Source organism: Oncorhynchus gorbuscha, linkage group LG07 (assembly GCF_021184085.1).
Source record: "Oncorhynchus gorbuscha isolate QuinsamMale2020 ecotype Even-year linkage group LG07, OgorEven_v1.0, whole genome shotgun sequence".
NCBI lineage: Eukaryota > Metazoa > Chordata > Actinopteri > Salmoniformes > Salmonidae > Oncorhynchus > Oncorhynchus gorbuscha.
This window is the reverse complement of record NC_060179.1, coordinates 86,697,352-86,719,612: the sequence shown is the minus strand read 5'-3', so window position 1 is coordinate 86,719,612 and position 22,261 is coordinate 86,697,352. Positions and strand designations below refer to the sequence as shown.

At 43.6% G+C, this 22,261-nt stretch overlaps 2 protein-coding genes across 2 annotated transcripts in view; both read right to left on the bottom strand.

Moving 5' to 3' along the window:
• The window catches only part of LOC124039065 (AT-rich interactive domain-containing protein 4B-like), a 908,546-nt gene that overhangs the window by 141,429 nt on the left and 744,856 nt on the right, over positions 1-22,261 (bottom strand). The window lies entirely within an intron of this gene.
• Positions 13,715-22,261, bottom strand: part of LOC124040452 (kelch domain-containing protein 3-like) — a 225,925-nt gene continuing 217,378 nt past the window's right edge. The window contains exon 11 of the mRNA XM_046357667.1: positions 13,715-14,268. Coding sequence (XP_046213623.1) covers positions 14,202-14,268 — 67 coding nt within the window. The 3' untranslated portion in view covers positions 13,715-14,201. The remainder of the gene's footprint in view (positions 14,269-22,261) is intronic.

Sequence of the window (22,261 nt, the reverse complement as noted above, 5' to 3'; positions counted from 1 at the left end):
AAACAACAATTTATTGTGGAACTAGGACTCCTTGCACTACTTTCTGATGAAAGATCATCAAAGGTAAGGGAATATTTATGTTGTAATTTCGTACTTCTGTTGACTCCAACATGGCGGTTACGTCTGAGCGCCGTCTCAGATTATTGCAATGTTAGGCTTTTTCCGTCACGTTTTTAAAAAACACAGCGGTTGCATTAAGAACCAGTGTATCTTTAATTAAATGTAGAACATGTATCTTTAGTCAAAGTTTATGATGAGTATTTCTGTTATCTGGCGTAGCTTTCTATAATTCCACCGGATATTTTGGAGGAATTTCTGAACATGTCGTCAATGTAAACCGAGATTTGTGGATATAAAAATGCATATTATTGAACAAAACATAAATGTACTGTGTAACAGGTCATATGACTGTCATCTGATGAAGATTTTCAAGAGGTTAGTGATTCATTTTATTTCTAATCCTGCTTTTGTGATTTTATCTTTGGCTGGAAAAAATGGTTGCGTTTTTTCTTTGGTTTGGTAGTGGTCTAACATAAATATATGTTGTTTTCGCTGTAAAACATTTAAAAAATCTGACATTATGGGTAGATGAACAAGGTGTTTATCTTTCATTTGAGGTATTGGACTTGTTAATGTGTGGAAGTTAAATATTTCAAAATAATATTTTTGAATTCCCTGCGCCACCTTTTCAGCTGAACGGGGGATGGTGGAGTTCCCTCCTTGCCCCAGGGGGACACGTCTGGCACTGCAGGATTTGAGTCCCTGGCGGCGTAGTGTGTGTGTTACTGATGGTAGGCTTTGTTACTTTGGTCCCAGCTCTCTGCAGGTCATTCACTAGGTCCCCAAGTTTGGTTCTGGGATTTTTGCTCACCGTTGTGATAATTTTGACCCCACAGGGTGAGATCTTGCGTGAAGCCGAGGGAGATTATCAGTGGTCTTGTATGTCTTCCATTAATAACTAATAATTGCTCCCACAGTTGATTTCTTCAAACCAAGCTGCTTACTTATTGCAGATTCAGTCTTCCCAGCCTGGTGCAGGTCTACAATTTTGTTTCTGGTGTCCTTTGACAGCTCTTTGGTCTTGGCCATAGTGGAGCTTGGAGTGTGACTGTTTGAGGTTGTGGACAGGTGTCTTTTATACTGATAACAAGTTCAAACAGGTGCCATTAATACAGGTAACGAGTGGAGGACAGAGGAGCCTCTTAAAGAAGAAGTTACAGGTCTGTGAGAGCCAGAAATCTTGCTTGTTTGTAGATGACCAAATACTTACTTTCCACCGTAATTTGTAAATAAATTTATTAAAAATCAATGTGATTTTCTGGATTTTTTTTTCTCATTTTGTCTGTCATAGTTGAAGTGTACCTATAATTCCTTTCAATCTTTTTAAGTGGGAGAACTTGCACAATTGGTAGCTGACTAAATACTTTTTTGCCCCACTGTATCTAGCTGTGAATCATCCTCTATGGTCCCGAACATCTTTTACTCCTTCGTAACAGTTGTGGGATACGCACATACACCCACACACTCATACACACTCAACCCTTCCCCCCACACAACCATAGGCTCACATTCTCAACGGTTGCACCATCCCAGATCCAAACTCAAGAAAGGTCTTGATTTACAAATGCATATACAGTTTTATTTTATTAACCATTGTCACGTCCTAGATGATGGAGGTCAAATGTACACCTTTCCCTGAAACACCCACAACACGGTCCCCCATATCGACCATATTCCCAAGCATCTCCATGCAATCAGACTTTTGATTTTGTGCCACCAGGGTCACAATAATATACCCCCTCTCTGAATGTCCAAGTGTGACCCCCTCCCCATGGGTTACTGCAGCTAGTGTTGCTAGCACTGCCATTGCCTGGGTGGGGTCACCCCACCGGAATTCCCACCGGCTAGGGACAAAGTCATCAAGGTTCTCATTAGCAGCTTTGAGAATTTTCTTGTATAATATGCTTTCCCTTTAGGGGTTTAGGGGGCTCAGAATCTTGAGGGGGCCATGCTGCTCTAGGTCTCTGACCGCATTTTGGCTGCATACAGACCGCTTACAGGCCCATAAAACAGTTAGGGAATTCTCCTTAGTGTCTGGGTCATTCAGGTGGGTGTTTAGGGTAAAGGGTTGTGTACCGTACCATTAATATAGGATCATAAATAAATATCATTTATTTAAAAAATGTATTTCCCCATGATAGGACAATAAATAAATTAAATGTATAATTCATTATAACAATTATATCCATTATCTGAACAATATTGAAAGCTCTCTCCAACCCTGCTCACCTGGGAGGAGATATTAGATGGAGCAGGACCCTGGACACAGCCGGGGGAGTATCGCCGTCCTAAGGAGGAGTTAGAGGTAGCGAAAGCGGAACGCCGATACTACGAGGAGAAATACAGGAGAATATAGGAACAGCGAAGATATGAAGGTACATGGCTAGCACGGAAGCCCGAGAGGCAGCCCCAAGATTTTGTTTTTGGGGTGAGGTGGAGGCACACGAGGAGATTGGCTGAGTCAGGTAGGAGACCTGAGCCAACTCCTTGTGCTTACAGTGGGGAGCGTGTAACTGGTCAGGCACCGTGTTATACAGAGGTGCGCATGGTGTCTCCAGTGCGCTATTCTAGCCCGGTGCGCTCTATTCCAGCTCCTCGCAATTGCCGGGCTGGAATGGGCATCCAGCCAGGATGTATTGAGCCAGCTCTATGTTCTGGATCTCCAATGCGTCTCCACGGTCCAGTGTATCCTGTGCCTCCTCCCCACACTCGCCCTGAGGTGCGTGTCACCAGCGCGCCTCCAGGGTCCAGTACGCCCTGTTCCTCCTCCCCATACTCACCCTGAGGTGCGTGTCACCAGCCCGGTACCACCAGTGTCGGCACCACGCACCAGGCCAAAAGTGTGCCTCGGCAGTCCAGTACGCCCTGTTCCTCCTCCCCATACTCGCCCTGAGGTGCGTGTCACCAGCCCGGTACCACCAGTGCCGGCACCACGCACCAGGCCTACTGTGCGCGTCGGCAGTCCAGAGCGTCCGGCAACAGTACCCAGTCCAGAGCTTTCGTCGACAGTTCACAGATGGAAACCTCCAACGACGGGCCACAGTCCGGAACCTCCAACAACGGGCCACAGTCCGGAACCTCCAGCATCGGTCCCCAGCCCAGGGTCTCTAGCAACGGTCCCCAGTCCGGGGTCAGGGTGTGACGAGGGTGGTATGTGTAGTTTTTGTATTGTCAAGTTTTTTTGTATATATAGGTGTTCATATGTCTATGGTTGCCTAGATGTGTTCCCAATCAGTCAGCTGTTTATTGTTGTCTCTGATTGGGGACCATATTTCGGTAGCCATATTCCTTGGGTATTTTGTGGGTTATTATCTATGTGTAGTTAAATGTCAGCACTAGTTGTTTATAGCTTCACGTTCATTTTGTTAGTTTGTTTAAGTGTTCTTCGTTTTAATAAAAGAAGAATGTATTACAATCACGCTGCGCCTTGGTCTCCTCGTTACGACGAATGTGACGGGGTGAAAATATTGAATTGTCTGTGTCTGTAGAAGAGTCACGTTTTCGTTTTGAAATCGGTTCCCGTCTTACCCTATGTCATGTTTGGGTGCTGCTTGTCTTCCTAATATTTGTCGATAAATGTCTCTAGTCTTAAGATTTGTTTTGTGTTGTTATCCAGATTGAAGGTCATCACTCACCAGATTGTGTAGTGCTAATATTTTAGTCTAACTTGCCGATATTGAATATTACGTTTTTATCTTTGTTCAGTCCGCCATTACCTGTCTCAGTCCCGCCTCCAAAGAATGCACCTTTATTTGTGTTTGAGTGAGCGCAAACATTCAACAACAATGAAAGATTCCCTGTCTTAGGTCAGTTAGGATCAACACTTTATTGTAAGAATGTGAAATGTCAGAATAATCGAAGACAGAAATATTTATTTCAGCTTTTATTTCTTTCATCACATTCTCAGTGGGTCAGAAGTTTACATACACTCAATTAGTATTTAGTAGCATTGCCTTTAAATGGTTTAATGTGGGTCAAACGTTTCGGGTAGCCTTCCACAAGCTTCCCACAATAAGTTGGGTGAATTCTGGCCCATTCCTCCTGATAGAGCTGGTGTATTGAGTGAGGTTTGTAGGCCTCCTTGCTCACACACACTTTCTCAGTTCTACCCAAAACTTTTCTATAGGGTTGAGGTCAGGGCTTTGTGATGGCCACTCCAATTACTTTGTTGTCCTTAAGCCATTTTGCCACAACTTCTGAAGTATGCTTGGGGTCATTGTCAATTTGGAAGACCCATTTGCGACCAAGCATTAACTTCCTGACTGATGTCTTAAGATGTTGCTTCAATATGTCCACATCATTTTACTCCGTCATGATGCCATCTATTTTGTGAAGTGCACCAGACCCTCCTGCAGCAAACATGATGCTACCACCCCCGTGCTTAACGGTTGGGATGGTGTTCTTTGGCTTGCAAGCCTCCCCCTTTTTCCTCCAAACATAACGATGGTCATTATGGCCAAACAGTTCTATTTTTGTATCATCAGACCAGAGGACATTTCTCCAAAAAGAACCATCTTTGTCCCCATGTGCAGTTGCAAACCGTAATCTGGCTATTTTACGGCGGTTTTGGAGCGTGGTCCCATGGTGTTTATACTTGCGTACTATTGTTTGTACAGATGAACGTGGTACCTTAAGGCGTTTGGAAATTTCTCCCAAGGATGAACCAGGCTTTTGAAAGTCTCAAATATTTTTCTGAGGTCTTGTCTGATTTCTGTTGATTTTCCAATGATGTCAAGCAAAGAGGCACTGAGTTTGAAGGTAGGCCTTGAAATATATCCACAGGTACACCTCCAATTGACTCAAATTATGTCAATTAGCCTATCAGAAGCTTCTAAAGCCATGACATCATTTTCTGGAATTTTACAAGCTGTTTAAGGCACAGTCAACTTAGTGTATGTAAACTTCTGACCTACTGGAATTGTGATACAGTGAATTATAAGTGAAATAATCTGTCTGTAATCAATTGTTGGAAAAATGACCTGTGTCACGCACAAAGTAGATCTAACCGACTTGCCAAAACCATAGTTTGTTAACAAGAAGTGTGTGGAGTGGTTGAAAAACGAGTTTTAATGACTCCAACCTAAGTGTATGTAAACTTCAGACTTCAACTCTATATCAATAACCTTGCTGCTGTGTCTTCTACCATACTAATCTATATCAATAACCTTGCTGCTGGGTCTTCCACCATACTAAGCTATATCAATAACCTGACTGCTGCGTCTTTCTACCATACTAATCTATTTCAATGACCTTACTGCTGGGTCTTCTACCACACTAATCTATATCAATAACCTTACTGCTGAGTCTTCCAACATACTAATCTATAACAATAACCTTACTGCTGAGTCTTCTACCATACTAATCTATAACAATAACCTTGTTCCTGTGTCTTCTACCTTAACATACAAATCTATATCAATACCTTGTTACTGTGTCTTCTACCATTCCATACTAATCTATATCCTTGTTGCTGTCTTCTACCAATCCATACTAATCTATATCAATAACCTTGTTGCTGTGTCTTCTACCAATCCATACTAATATATATCAATAACCTTGTTGCTGTGTCTTCTACCAATCCATACTAATCTATATCAATAACCTTGTTGCTGTGTCTTCTACCATTACATACTAAACTATATCAATAACCTTGTTACTGTGTCTTCTACCATAACATACTAATCTATATCAATAACCTTGTTACTGTGTCTTCTACCAATCCATAATAATCTATATCAATAACCTTGTTGCTGTGTCTTCTACCAATCCATACTAATCTATATCAATAACCTTGTTGCTGTGTCTTCTACCATTACATACTAAACTATATCAATAACCTTGTTACTGTGTCTTCTACCATAACATACTAAACTATATCAATAACCTTGTTGCTGTGTCTTCTACCAATCCATACTAATCTATATCAATAACCTTGTTACTGTGTCTTCTACCATAACATACTAAACTATATCAATAACCTTGTTACTGAGTCTTCTACCAATCCATACTAAACTATATCAATAACCTTGTTACTGTGTCTTCTACCATAACATACTAATCTATATCAATAACCTTGTTGCTGTGTCGTTTACCAATCCATACTAATCTATATCAATAACCTTGTTGCTGTGTCTTCTACCATTACATACTAAACTATATCAATAACCTTGCTGCTGTGTCTTCTACCATACTAATCTATATCAATAACCTTGCTGCTGGGTCTTCCACCATACTAAGCTATATCAATAACCTGACTGCTGCGTCTTTCTACCATACTAATCTATTTCAATGACCTTACTGCTGGGTCTTCTACCACACTAATCTATATCAATAACCTTACTGCTGAGTCTTCCAACATACTAATCTATAACAATAACCTTACTGCTGAGTCTTCTACCATACTAATCTATAACAATAACCTTGTTGCTGTGTCTTCTACCTTAACATACAAATCTATATCAATAACCTTGTTGCTGTGTCTTCTACCAATCCATACTAATATATATCAATAACCTTGTTGCTGTGTCTTCTACCAATCCATACTAATCTATATCAATAACCTTGTTGCTGTGTCTTCTACCATTACATACTAAACTATATCAATGGTGGAACAAACTCCCTCTCGACGCCAGGACAGCGGAGTCAATCACCACCTTCCGGAGACACCTGAAACCCCACCTCTTTAAGGAATACCTAGGATAGGTTAGTAATCCCTCTCACCCCACCCCTAAGTTTTAGATGCACTATTGTTAAGTGACTGTCCCACTGGATGTCATAAGGTGAATGCACCAATTTGTAAGTCGCTCTGGATAAGAGCGTCTGCTAAATGACTTAAATGTAAATGTAAATATCAATAACCTTGTTACTGTGTCTTCTACCATAACATACTAATCTATATCAATAACCTTGTTACTGTGTCTTCTACCAATCCATAATAATCTATATCAATAACCTTGTTGCTGTGTCTTCTACCAATCCATACTAATCTATATCAATAACCTTGTTGCTGTGTCTTCTACCATTACATACTAAACTATATCAATAACCTTGTTACTGTGTCTTCTACCATAACATACTAATCTATATCAATAACCTTGTTGCTGTGTCGTCTACCAATCCATACTGGAGCTTCAGTTACCCAGATCTCTATACTGGAGCTTCAGTTACCCAGATCTCTATACTGGAGCTTCAGTTACCCAGATCTCTATACTGGAGCTTCAGTTACCCAGATCTCTATACTGGAGCTTCAGTTACCCAGATCTCTATACTGGAGCTTCAGTTACCCAGATCTCTATACTGGAGCTTCAGTTACCCAGATCTCTATACTGGAGCTTCAGTTACCCAGATCTCTATACTGGAGCTTCAGTTACCCAGATCTCTATACTGGAGCTTCAGTTACCCAGATCTCTATACTGGAGCTTCAGTTACCCAGATCTCTATACTGGAGCTTCAGTTACCCAGATCTCTATACTGGAGCTTCAGTTACCCAGATCTCTATACTGGTGCTTCAGTTACCCAGATCTCTATACTGGAGCTTCAGTTACCCAGATCTCTATACTGGAGCTTCAGATCTCTATACTGGAGCTTCAGTTAGATCTCTATACTGGAGCTTCAGTTACCCAGATCTCTATACTGGAGCTTCAGTTACCCAGATCTCTATACTGGAGCTTCAGTTACCCAGATCTCTATACTGGAGCTTCAGTTACCCAGATCTCTATACTGGTGCTTCAGTTACCCAGATCTCTATACTGGAGCTTCAGTTACCCAGATCTCTATACTGGTGCTTCAGTTACCCAGATCTCTATACTGGAGCTTCAGTTACCCATATCTCATTTACTGTAATATTGTCTGGGCCAGTAGATATGCCTTCTACCTACACAAATTACTCATCATACAAAAGAAATGTGCATGACTAGACACCTACTCTAATTACCTGGCTCCATCTGCAGCTTTGTTTAAGAAACTCAATATCTTGTCTATTTACAACATTAATGTACACCAATTATGCACTTTCATCTACATATACTCAAACCTCCAAGACAGTTGACCTAAACACTTCAATGGATTCTTCCAGGTTCATTATAAAATTAATCTATATAACGTTCACCCTCCCCACTGTCACACCTCATTTAATCAATTCTCTATCAGGTACAGAGGTACTCTGGAATTCTTATCTTCACATTGCCAAAACATCATCACCCCTCAATAACTTCAAGTGAAGACTGGAGGTCAGCTTGATGAACCAAACTACTCAGTAACCCCTTCCATATAGCCCAACTCTCACATTTAAACAAAACAAAAATATGTATTTATTTGTTTACTGATTAATGTATACATTCATAATTAGTAGGTTGTTATCTGTTTGAACAAATCTTTGTCTACATCTGTATTGTATATTGTTTTTGGAGGAGTTGTTTTTAAATCATCCCTTCCAACCTGCACAACATTTATTATTGATTTGATCTGTATTGTTGTCTGTCACTTCTTTTCTTTGGTATAAATAAATGAAACCAAAATAAGTAGGGTATAAGGTGGTCAGGTAGGGTGGAGGGTGGTCAGGTAGGGTGGAGGGTGGTCAGGTAGGGTGGAGGGTGGTTAGGTAGGGTGGAGGGTGGTCAGGTAGGGTGGAGGGTGGTCAGGTAGGGTGGAGGGTGGTCAGGTAGGGTGGAGGGTGGTCAGGTAGGGTGGATGGTGGTCAGGTAGGGTATAAGGTGGTCAGGTAGGGTGGAGGGTGGTCAGGTAGGGTGGATGGTGGTCAGGTAGGGTATAAGGTGGTCAGGTAGGGTGGAGGGTGGTCAGGTAGGGTGGATGGTGGTCAGGTAGGGTATAAGGTGGTCAGGTAGGGTGGAGGGTGGTCAGGTAGGGTGGAGGGTGGTCAGGTAGGGTATAAGGTGGTCAGGTAGGGTGGAGGGTGGTCAGGTAGGGTGGATGGTGGTCAGGTAGGGTATAAGGTGGTCAGGTAGGGTGGAGGGTGGTCAGGTAGGGTGGAGGGTGGTCAGGTAGGGTATAAGGTGGTCAGGTAGGGTGGAGGGTGGTCAGGTAGGGTATAAAGTGGTCTGGTAGGGTGGAGGGTGGTTAGGTAGGGTGGATGGTGGTCAGGTAGGGTATAAGGTGGTCAGGTAGGATGGAGGGTGGTCAGGTAGGGTGGATGGTGGTCAGGTAGGGTATAAGGTGGTCAGGTAGGGTGGTCAGGTAGGGTGGAGGGTGGTCAGGTAGGGTATAAGGTGGTCAGGTAGGGTGGAGGGTGGTCAGGTAGGGTGGATGGTGGTCAGGTAGGGTATAAGGTGGTCAGGTAGGGTGGAGGGTGGTCAGGTAGGGTGGAGGGTGGTCAGGTAGGGTATAAGGTGGTCAGGTAGGGTGGAGGGTAGTCAGGTAGGGTGGAGGGTGGTCAGGTAGGGTGGAGGGTGGTCAGGTAGTGTATAAGGTGGTCAGGTAGGGTGGAGGGTGGTCAGGTAGGGTATAAAGTGGTCAGGTAGGGTGGAGGGTGGTCAGGTAGGGTGGATGGTGGTCAGGTAGGGTATAAGGTGGTCAGGTAGGGTGGAGGGTGGTCAGGTAGGGTGGAGGGTGGTCAGGTAGGGTATAAGGTGGTCAGGTAGGGTGGAGGGTGGTCAGGTAGGGTATAAAGTGGTCAGGTAGGGTGGAGGGTAGTCAGGTAGGGTGGAGGGTGGTCAGGTAGGGTGGATGGTGGTCAGGTAGGGTATAAGGTGGTCAGGTAGGGTGGAGGGTGGTCAGGTAGGGTGGATGGTGGTCAGGTAGGGTATAAGGTGGTCAGGTAGGGTGGAGGGTGGTCAGGTAGGGTGGAGGGTGGTCAGGTAGGGTATAAGGTGGTCAGGTAGGGTGGAGGGTGGTCAGGTAGGGTGGATGGTGGTCAGGTAGGGTATAAGGTGGTCAGGTAGGGTGGAGGGTGGCCAGGTAGGGTGGAGGGTTGTCAGGTAGGGTATAAGGTGGTCAGGTAGGGTGGAGGGTGGTCAGGTAGGGTATAAAGTGGTCTGGTAGGGTGGAGGGTGGTTAGGTAGGGTGGAGGGTGGTCAAATAGCATGGAGGGTGGTCAGGTAGGGTGGAGGGTGGTCAGGTAGGGTGGAGGGTGGTCAGGTAGGGTGGAGGGTGGTCAGGTAAGGTGGTGGGTGGTCAGGTAGGGTGGAGGGTGGTTAGGTAGGGTGGAGGGTGGTCAGGTAAGGTGGAAGGTGGTCAGGTAGGGTGGAGGGTGGTCAGGTAGGGTATAAGGTGGTCTGGTAGGGTGGTTAGGTAGGGTGGAGGGTGGTCAAATAGCGTGGAGGGTGGTCAGGTAGGGTGGAGGGTGGTCAGGTAGGTTGGAGGGTGGTCAGGTAGGGTGGAGGGTGGTCAGGTAGGGCGGAGGGTGGTCAGGTAGGGTGGAGGGTGGTCAAATAGGGTGGTTAGGTAGGGTGGAGGGTAGTCAAATAGGGTGGTCAGGTAGGGTGGAGGGTGGTCAGGTAGGGTGGAGGGTGGTCAGGTAGGGTGGAGGGTGGTCAGGTAGGGTGGAGGGTGGTCAAATAGGGTGGTCAGGTAGGGTGGAGGGTGGTCAGGTAGGGTGGAGGATGGTTAGGTAGGGTGGAGGGTGGTCAGGTAGGGTGGAGGGTGGTCAGGTAGGGTGGAGAATGGTTAGGTAGGGTGGAGGATGACCTGCCCCAGCTCAACTCTGTTTTTGTATATCGGCAGTACATTTCTACTCTAGCTTTAGTCCTCATCCATTGTTGATTAGCAGGGGCTGAAGGTATGCATGTTGATCAGTAGGGGTTGAAGGTATGCATGTTGATCAGTAGGGTTGAAAGTATGCATGTTGATCAGCAGGGGTTGAAGGTATGCATGTTGATCAGCAGGGGCTGAAGGTGTGCATGTTGATCAGCAGGGGCTGAAGGTATGCATGTTGATTAGCAGGGGCTGAAGGTATGCATGTTGATCAGTTGGGCTGAAGGTATGCATATTGATCAGTAGGGGCTGAAGGTATGCATGTTGATCAGTAGGGGCTGAAGGTATGCATGTTGATCAGTAGGGCTGAAGGTATGCATGTTGATCCGCAGGGGCTGAAGGTATGCATGTTGATCAGCAGGGGCTGAAGGTATGCATGTTGATCAGTAGGGGCTGAAGGTATGCATGTTGATCAGTAGGGGCTGAATGGATCAGTGGGGCATGTTGATCAGTAGGGCGAAGGAAGGTATGCATGTTGATCAGCAGGGGCTGAAGGTATGCATGTTGATCAGTAGGGGCTGAAGGTATGCATGTTGATCAGTAGGGGCTGAAGGTATGCATGTTGATCAGTAGGGGCTGAAGGTATGCATGTTGATCAGCAGGGGCTGAAGGGCATGTTGATCTGAAGGTATGCATGTTGATCAGCAGGGGCTGAAGGTATGCATGTTGATCAGCAGGGGCTGAAGGTATGCATGTTGATCAGTAGGGCTGAAGGTATGCATGTTGATCAGTAGGGGCTGAAGGTATGCATGTTGATCAGCAGGGGCTGAAGGTATGCATGTTGATCAGTAGGGGCTGAAGGTATGCATGTTGATCAGTAGGGGCTGAAGGTATGCATGTTGATCAGTAGGGGCTGAAGGTATGCATGTTGATCAGTAGGGGCTGAAGGTATGCATGTTGATCAGTAGGGGCTGAAGGTATGCATGTTGATCAGTAGGGCTGAAGGTATGCATGTTGGATCAGTAGGGCTGAAGATCAGTAGGGGCTGAAGGTATGCATGTTGATCAGTAGGGGCTGAAGGTATGCATGAAGGGGGCTGAAGCATGTTGATCAGTAGGGGCTGAAGGTATGCATGTTGATCAGTAGGGGCTGAAGGTATGCATGTTGATCAGTAGGGGCTGAAGGTATGCATGTTGATCAGTAGGGGCTGAAGGTATGCATGTTGATCAGCAGGGGCTGAAGGGGGCTGAAGGTATGCATGTTGATCAGTAGGGGCTGAAGGTATGCATGTTGATCAGTAGGGGCTGAAGGTATGCATGTTGATCAGTAGGGCTGAAGGTATGCATGTTGATCAGTAGGGGCTGAAGGTATGCATGTTGATCAGTAGGGGCTGAAGGTATGCATGTTGATCAGTGAGGGGATCTGAAGGTATGCATGTTGATCAGTTGAGGGGCTGAAGGTATGCATGTTGATCAGTAGGGGCTGAAGGTATGCTGATCAGTAGGGCTGAAAGTATGCATGTTGATCAGTAGGGGCTGAAGGTATGCATGTTGATCAGCAGGGGCTGAAATGTTGATCAGTAGGGCTGAAGGTATGCATGTTGATCAGTAGGGGCTGAAGGTATGCATGTTGATCAGTAGGGGCTGAAGGTATGCATGTTGATCAGTAGGGCTGAAGGTATGCATGTTGATCAGTAGGGCTGAAGGTATGCATGTTGACCAGTAGGTGCTGAAGGTATGCATGTTGATCAGTAGGGGCTGAAGGTATGCATGTTGATCAGTAGGGGCTGAAGGTATGCATGTTGATCAGTAGGGGCTGAAGGTATGCATGTTGATCAGTAGGGCTGAAGGTATGCATGTTGATCAGCAGGGAAGCACCTAAGGGTTAATTAAGTAGCTGTTCTTCTGCCTGGGCTAAAATAGATGGCTAATGCCAGGAAGGTGTAGGACAGGTGTTTATGGTATAGTACGATAGTACCCTAGCATTGAAGTAGTATAGTATTACTAGTAGTACAGTACCCTAGTAGTACAGTAGTATATTACTACAGTACCCTGTACTACTAGGGTACTATCATTCTATACTACTACTAGGATACTGTAGTACTACACTACTACTGTACTACTAGGGTACTCCAGTAGTATAATACTATAGTACCCCAGTAGTGTAACAGTATACCACAGTAGTATTATAGTACCCTAGTAGTATATTACTATAGCACCCTAGTAGTATAGTACTATAGTACCCTAGGAGTGTAGTAGTAGTAGTAAAGTACTATATTAGCCTAATACTACAGTACCCTAGTAGTATAGCAGTAGTATATTACTATAGTACCCAGTAGTATAGTACCCTAGTAGCAGTATAGTGCTGTAGTACCCTAGTAGTAATATAGAATAGTACTATAGTACTGCCCTCTACACCCAATGTTGTATTCTAGGTTTGTTCACCAGGCAGGCTCCATGTGGTGGGTCCAAAATCTTCACCTGTGGCACGAGTGACAGTTAAAGACTAACCAGGAGATGAATGGAACTTTTAACTTTGTTAAGCTTATTCTAACTTCTAGAGTCAGCTGTAAGCAGTGAGCAGCACAGCCGTATGGGGTTCTACGGTGGTTGGCTGTGACGGATGCATTCTAGAGGCATTCATTCTAGAGGCATTTCACCTCCACAGAGAGAAGAGAGATTAGTTATCCACTCAGGACATTTGGAGTTCAGAACTTCTGTCCCTTCCCTGATGAGCTGTTAAACAAAACCAATGGTGGAGGGGTGCCCCTTTAAATATATGGTAATCATCACAGACATTTGATCAGTCAGGAGAGAGTACGGAGCAGAGAAAACTAAATGTCAAAATGTCAGCATTCACTTCTGCAACTCTTTCAAGAAAGAGAAATCAGTGTTGAGTGAAGAATATGTTCTGCTTGTCGTAATACTGGTAAAACGATCAAGGTGATTCACATTGAGAAAGAGAGCAACACAAACCCAGATACTAATGCACCATTCACCCCTCCTGGGAGGACAACAAGAGAAGCGAGAGAGAGAGAGAGAGCGATAGATAGACAAACCAAGGAAGAAGAAAACTCCAATTCAGACCAGATCAAAATGTTACTGTAAAAACATACAGGCAGACAGCCTCCAGGTCTTCAGGTCCAGTAGATATAAACAGCCCTGGCAGGTAGAGAACCAGACCTAGGACAACCAGAAACCTGGTTTTACTGACAGGACTTCAGAGCGTTAAGGTTCTGGTGGAGTCAGCCCTGATACTGCTGGAGCTAAGTGCACTTGGTTAAGGCCAGACCGTAGGGTTCTCTGCCAGGTTCTAGTAGCGTCAAAGGCCAGCTCAGACGGTGGATCATCTTCTGGTACTATGACAGCCAGCTAGCTCTGGGTCAGTTCAGCCCTGGTGTTCTGGTACTGTGGTAGCTCTGGGTCAGTTCAGCCCTGGTGTTCTGGTATTGTGGTAGTTTTGAGGTCAGTTCAGCCCTGGTGTTCTGGGTCAGTTTAGCCATGAGAGGAGAAGATAGGTCTGCTGATGTTACTGTTGGTGGTCATGGCGTTCAGCTCCCACCTAAAAAAGAGACAGTGACCGTTAGAGACACAGGCTGAGTCTCCTGCTTTGGTACTGAGGGTTAGGACCAGCGAGGTAGTTCTATGGGCTGAGGGTTAGGACCAGAGAGGTAGTTCTATGGGCTGAGGGTTAGGACCAGGGAGGGAGTTCTATAGGCTGAGGGTTAGGACCAGGGACGGAGGTTGAAACATGAGAAGCAGAGAGCAGGCTGATGACGAATACGATACTAGAGGGGCTGAGGGCCAGGGAGGGACGCTGATGGAGACTTAGTGTCCCTCCCTGGCCATAAAGGGGGCTAGAGGGGCTGAGGGCCAGGGAGCGACGCTGATGGAGACTTAGTGTCCCTCCCTGGCCATCAAGGGGGCTAGAGGGGCTGAGGGCCAGGGAGCGACGCTAAAGGGGGCTAGAGGGGCTGAGGAACAGGGAGGGACGCTAAAGTGGGCTAAGGGCCAGGGAGGGTGACTGATAGAGACTAGAAGGGTTGAGGGTCACAGAGGGAGAATGATGGAGACTAGAGGGGCTGAGGGATAGAGAGGGAGACTGATGGAGACTAGAGGGACTGAGGGTCACAGGGGGAGACTGATGATTAGAACATTAGTAGTAGTGGTAGCAGCTGACATGCAGAACATTATCAGAACATTAGTAGTACTGGTAGCCACTGACATGCAGAACATTATCAGAACATTAGTAGTAGTGGTAGCAGCTGACATGCAGAACATTAGTAGTAGTGGTAGCAGTTGAAATGTAGAACATTATCAGAACATTAGTAGTAGTGGTAACAGCTGACATGCAGAACATTGTCGGAACATTAATAGTCATGGTAGCAGTTGACATACAGTTGAACATTATCAAACATTAGTAGTAGTGGTAGCAGCTGACATGTTGAACATTATTAGAACATTAGTAGTAGTGGTAGCAGCAGCTGACATGCAGAACATTAGTAGTAGTGGTAGCAGCTGACATGTTGAACATTATCAGAACATTAGTAGTAGTGGTAGCAGCTGACATGCAGAACATTGTCGGAAACATTAGTAGTAGTGGTAGCAGCTGACATGTTGAACATTATCAGAACATTAGTAGTAGTGGTAGCACTGACATGCAGAACATTATCAGAACATTAGTAGTAGTGGTAGCAGCTGACATGCAGAACATTAGTAGTAGTGGTAGCAGCTGACATGAAATGTAGAACATTAACAGAACATTAGTAGTAGTGGTAGCAGCTGACATGCAGAACATTATCAGAACATTAGTAGTAGTGGTAGCAGCTGACATGTTGAACATTATCAGAACATTATTAGTAGTGGTAGCAGCTGACATGCAGAACATTATCATAACATTAGTAGTAGTGGTAGCAGCTGACATGCAGAACATTAGTAGTAGTGGTAGCAGCTGACATGTTGAACATTAACAGAACATTAGTAGTAGTGGTAACAGCTGACATGCAGAACATTGTCGGAACATTAATAGTCATGGTAGCAGTTGACATGCAGAACATTATCAAAAATTAGTAGTAGTGGTAGCAGCTGACACGCAGAACATTATTAGAACATTAGTAGTAGTGGTAGCAGCTGACATGCAGAACATTAGTAGTAGTGGTAGAACATTAGTAGTGACATGTAGAACATTATCAGAACATTAGTAGTAGTGGTAGCAGCTGACATGCAGAACATTATCAGAACATTAGTAGTAGTGGTAGCAGCTGACATGCAGAACATTAGTAGTAGTGGTAGCAGCTGACATGTTGAACATTATCAGAACATTAGTAGTAGTGGTAGCAGCTGACATGCAGAACATTATCAGAACATTAGTAGTCATGGTAGCAGTTGACATGTAGAACATTATCAGAACATTAGTAGTAGTGGTAGCAGCTGACATGCAGAACATTATCAGAACATTAGTAGTAGTGGTAGCAGCTGACATGTTGAACATTAGTAGTAGTGGTAGCAGCTGACATGTTGAACATTAGTAGTAGTTGTAGCAGCTGACATGTTGAACATTAGTAGTAGTGGTAGCAGCTGACATGTTGAACATTAGTTGTAGTGGTAGCAGCTGACATGCAGAACATTATCAGAACATTAGTAGTAGTGGTAGCAGCTGACATGCAGAACATTAGTAGTAGTGGTGGCAGCTGACACGCAGAACATTATCAGAACATTAGTGGTAGCAGCTGACATGCAGAACATTATCAGAACATTAGTAGTGTAGTAGTGGTAGCAGCTGACACGCAGAACATTAGTAGTAGTGGTAGCAGCTGACATGCAGAACATTATCAGAACATTAGCAGTAGTGGTAGCAGCTGACATGCAGAACATTATCGGAACATTAGTGGTAGCAGCTGACATGCAGAACATTATCAGAACATTAGTAGTGTAGTAGTGGTAGCAGCTGACACGCAGAACATTAGTAGTAGTGGTAGCAGCTGACATGCAGAACATTATCAGAACATTAGTAGTAGTGGTAGCAGCTGACATGCAGAACATTAGTAGTAGTGGTAGCAGAACATTAGTAGTAGTGGTAGCAGCTGACATGTTATCAGAACATTAGTAGTAGTGGTAGCAGCTGACATACAGAACATTATCAGAACATTAGTAGAAGTGGTAGCAGATGACATGCAGAACATTAGTAGTAGTGGTAGCAGTTGACATGCAGGACATTATAAGAACATTATCAGAACATTAGTTGTAGTGGTAGCAGCTGAAAAGCAGAACATAATCAGAACATTAGTAGTAGTGGTAGCAGCTGACATGCAGAACATTATCAGAACATTAGTAGTAGTGGTAGCAGCTGACATACAGAACATTATCAGAACATTAGTAGTAGTGGTAGCAGCTGACAAGCAGAACATTATCAGAACATTAGTAGTAGTGGTAGCAGCTGACATGCAGAACATTAGTAGTACTGGTAGCAGCTGACATGCAGAACATTATCAGAACATTAGTAGTAGTGGTAGCAGCTGACATGCAGAACATTATCAGAACATTAGTAGTAGTGGTAGCAGCTGACATGTAGAGCATTAGTAGTAGTGGTAGCAGCTGACATGCAGAACATTAGTAGTAGTGGTAGCAGCTGACATGCGGAACATTATCAGAACATTAGTAGTACTGGTAGCAGCTGACATACAGAACATTATCAGAACATTAGTAGTAGTGGTAGCAGCTGACACGAACATTAGTAGTAGTGGTAACATTAGTAGTAGTGGTAGCAGCTGACATGCGGAACATTAGTTATCAGAACATTAGTTAGTATTGGTAGCAGCTGACATGCAGAACATTATCAGAACATTAGTAGTAGTGGTAGCAGCTGACATGCAGAACATTAGTAGTAGTGGTAGCAGCTGAAATGTAGAACATTATCAGAACATTAGTAGTAGTGGTAGCAGCTGACATGCAGAACATTATCAGAACATTAGTAGTAGTGGTAGCAGCTGAAATGTAGAACATTATCAGAACATTAGTAGTACTGGTAGCAGCTGACATGCAGAACATTATCAGAACATTAGTAGTGTAGTGGTAGCAGCTGACATGCAGAACATTAGTAGTAGTGGTAGCAGCTGACATGACAGAACATTATCAGAACATAATCAGAACATTAGTAGTAGTGGAAAAGCTGAGATGCAGAACATTATCAGAACATTAGTAGTAGTGGTAGCAGCTGACATGCAGAACATTATCAGAACATTAGTAGTAGTGGTAGCAGCTGACACGCAGAACATTAGTAGTAGTGGTAGCAGCTGACACATTAGCAGAACATTATCAGAACATTAGTAGTATTGGTAGCAGCTGACATGCAGAACATTATCAGAACATTAGTAGTAGTGGTAGCAGCTGACACGCAGAACATTATCAGAACATTAGTAGTAGTGGTAGCAGCTGACACGCAGAACATTAGTAGTAGTGGTAGCAGCTGACATGTTGAACATTAGTAGTAGTGGTAGCAGATGACATGCAGAACATTATCGGAACATTAGTAGTAGTGGAAGCAGAGTGACACGCAGAACATTATCAGTTGTGGTAGCAGCTGACATGCATAACATTATCAGAACATTAGTAGTATTGGTAGCAGCTGACATGCAGAACATTATCAGAACATTAGTAGTGTAGTAGTGGTAGCAGCTGACACGCAGAACATTAGTAGTAGTGGTAGCAGCTGACATGCAGAACATTATCAGAACATTAGCAGTAGTGGTAGCAGCTGACATGCAGAACATTATCAGAACATTAGTAGTAGTGGTAGCAGCTGACATGCAGAACATTATCAGAACATTAGTAGTAGTGGTAGCAGCTGACATACAGAACATTATCAGAACATTAGTAGAAGTGGTAGCAGATGACATGCAGAACATTAGTAGTAGTGGTAGCAGTTGACATGCAGGACATTATAAGAACATTATCAGAACATTAGTTGTAGTGGTAGCAGCTGAAAAGCAGAACATAATCAGAACATTAGTAGTAGTGGTAGCAGCTGACATGCAGAACATTATCAGAACATTAGTAGTAGTGGTAGCAGCTGACATACAGAACATTATCAGAACATTAGTAGTAGTGGTAGCAGCTGACAAGCAGAACATTATCAGAACATTAGTAGTAGTGGTAGCAGCTGACATGCAGAACATTAGTAGTACTGGTAGCAGCTGACATGCAGAACATTATCAGAACATTAGTAGTAGTGGTAGCAGCTGACATGCAGAACATTATCAGAACATTAGTAGTAGTGGTAGCAGCTGACATGTAGAGCATTAGTAGTCGTGGTAGCAGCTGACATGCAGAACATTAGTAGTAGTGGTAGCAGCTGACATGCGGAATATTATCAGAACATTAGTAGTACTGGTAGCAGCTGACACGCAGAACATTAGTAGTAGTGATAGCAGCTGACACGCAGAACATTATCAGAACATTAGTAGTACTGGTAGCAGCTGACATGCAGAACATTATCAGAACATTAGTAGTAGTGGTAGCAGCTGACATGCAGAACATTAGTAGTAGTGGTAGCAGATGACATGCAGAACATTATCAGAACATTAGTAGTAGTGGTAGCAGCTGACATGCAGAACATTAGTAGTAGTGGTAGCAGCTGACATGCAGAACATTATCAGAACATTAGTAGTAGTGGTAGCAGCTGAAATGTAGAACATTATCAGAACATTAGTAGTAGTGGTAGCAGCTGACATGCAGAACATTATCAGAACATTAGTAGTAGTGGTAGCAGCTGAAATGTAGAACATTATCAGAACATTAGTAGTACTGGTAGCAGCTGACATGCAGAACATTATCAGAACATTAGTTGTAGTGGTAGCAGCTGACATGCAGAACATTAGTAGTTGTGGTAGCAGCTGACAGACAGAACATTATCAGAACATTAGGAGTTGTGGTAGCAGGTGACATGCAGAACATCATCAGAACATTAGTAGTAGTGGAAAAAGCTGACATGCAGAACATTATCAGAACATTAGTAGTAGTGGTAGCAGTTGACATGCAGAATATTATCAGAACATTAGTAGTAGTGGTAGCAGCTGACACGCAGAATATTAGTAGTAGTGATAGCAGCTGACACGCAGAACATTATCAGAACATTAGTAGTATTGGTAGCAGCTGACATGCAGAACATTATCAGAACATTAGTAGTAGTGGTAGCAGCTGACACGCAGAACATTATCAGAACATTAGTAGTAGTGGTAGCAGCTGACACGCAGAACATTAGTAGTAGTGGTAGCAGCTGACATGTTGAACATTAGTAGTAGTGGTAGCAGCTGACATGCAGAACATTATCGAACATTAGTAGTAGTGGAAGCAGAGTGACATGCAACAACATTATAGAACATTAGTTGTAGTGGTAGCAGCTGACACGCAGAACATTAGTAGTAGTGGTAGCAGCTGAACATTAGTAGTAGTGGTAGCAGCTGACATGCAGAACATTATCAGAACATTAGTAGTAGTGGTAGCAGCTGACACGCAGAACATTAGTAGTAGTAGTAGTGGTAGCAGCTGACATGCAGAACATTATCAGAACATTAGTAGTAGTGGTAGCAGCTGACATGTAGAGCATTAGTAGTCGTGGTAGCAGATGACATGCAGAACATTATCAGAACATTAGTAGTACTGGTAGCAGATGACATGCAGAACATTATCAGAACAATAGTAGTAGTGGTAGCAGATGACATGCAGAACATTATCAGAACATTAGTAGTAGTGGTAGCAGCTGAAATGTAGAACATTAGTAGTAGTGGTAGCAGATGACATGCAGAACATTATCAGAACATTAGTAGTAGTGGTAGCAGCTGACATGTAGAGCATTAGTAGTCGTGGTAGCAGCTGACATGCAGAACATTATCAGAACATTAGTAGTAGTGGTAGCAGCTGACACGCAGAACATTATCAGAACATTAGTAGTAGTGGTAGCAGCTGACATGCAGAAGATTAGTAGTAGTGGTAGCAGTTGACATGCGGAATATTATCAGAACATTAGTAGTAGTGGTAGCAGCTGACACGCAGAACATTAGTAGTAGTGATAGCAGCTGACAAGCAGAACATTATCAGAACATTAGTAGTATTGGTAGCAGATGACATGCAGAACATTATCAGAACATTAGTAGTAGTGGTAGCAGCTGACATGAACATTATCAGAACATTAGTAGTAGTGGTAGCAGCTGACAGAACATTAGTAGTAGTGGTAGCAGCTGACACGCAGAACATTAGTAGTAGTGGTAGCAGCTGAAATGTAGAACATTATCGGAACATTAGTAGTAGTGGTAGCAGCTGACATGCAGAACATTATCGGAACATTAGTAGTAGTGGTAGCAGCGTGACACGCAGAACATTATCAGAACATTAGCAGTTGTGGTAGCAGCTGACATGCATAACATTATCAGAACATTAGTTGTAGTGGTAGCAGCTGACACGCAGAACATTATCAGAACATTAGTAGTAGTGGTAGCGGCTGACATGCAGAACATTATCAGAACATTAGTAGTAGTGGTAGCAGCTGACACGCAGAACATTATCAGAACATTAGTAGTAGTGGTAGCAGCTGACATGCAGAACATTATCAGAACATTAGTAGTAGTGGTAGCAGCTGAAATGTAGAACATTAGTAGTAGTGGTAGCAGATGACATGCAGAACATTAACCAGAACATTAGTAGTAGTGGTAGCAGCTGACATGCAGAACATTATCAGAACATTAGTAGTACTGGTAGCAGCTGACACGCAGAACATTATCAGAACATTAGTAGTAGTGGTAGCAGCTGACATGCAGAATATTAGTAGTAGTGGTAGCAGCTGACATGCAGAACATTAGTAGTAGTGGTAGCAGCTGACATGTAGAACATTATCAGAACATTAGTAGTACTGGTAGCAGCTGACATGCAGAACATTATCAGAACATTAGTAGTAGTGGTAGCAGATGACATGCAGAACATTAGTAGTAGTGGTAGCAGATGACATGCAGAACATTATCAGAACATTAGTAGTAGTGGTAGCAGATGACATGCAGAACATTAGTAGTAGTGGTAGCAGATGACATGCAGAACATTATCAGAACATTAGTAGTAGTGGTAGCAGATGACATGCAGAACATTAGTAGTAGTGGTAGCAGCTGACATGTAGAACATTATCAGAACATTAGTAGTAGTGGTAGCAGCTGAGAACATTATCAGAACATTAGTAGTAGTGGGAGCAGCTGAAATGTAGAACATTATCAGAACATTAGTAGTAGTGGTAGCAGATGACATGCAGAACATTATCAGAACATTAGTAGTAGTGGTAGCAGCTGAAATGTAGAACAGTAGTAGTAGTGGTAGCAGATGACATGCAGAACATTATCAGAACATTAGTAGTAGTGGTAGCAGCTGACATGTTGAACATTAGTAGTAGTGGTAGCAGCTGACATGCAGAACATTATCAGAACATTAGTAGTAGTGGTAGCAGCTGACACGCAGAACATTATCAGAACATTAGTAGTAGTGGTAGCAGCTGACACGCAGAACATTAGTAGTAGTGA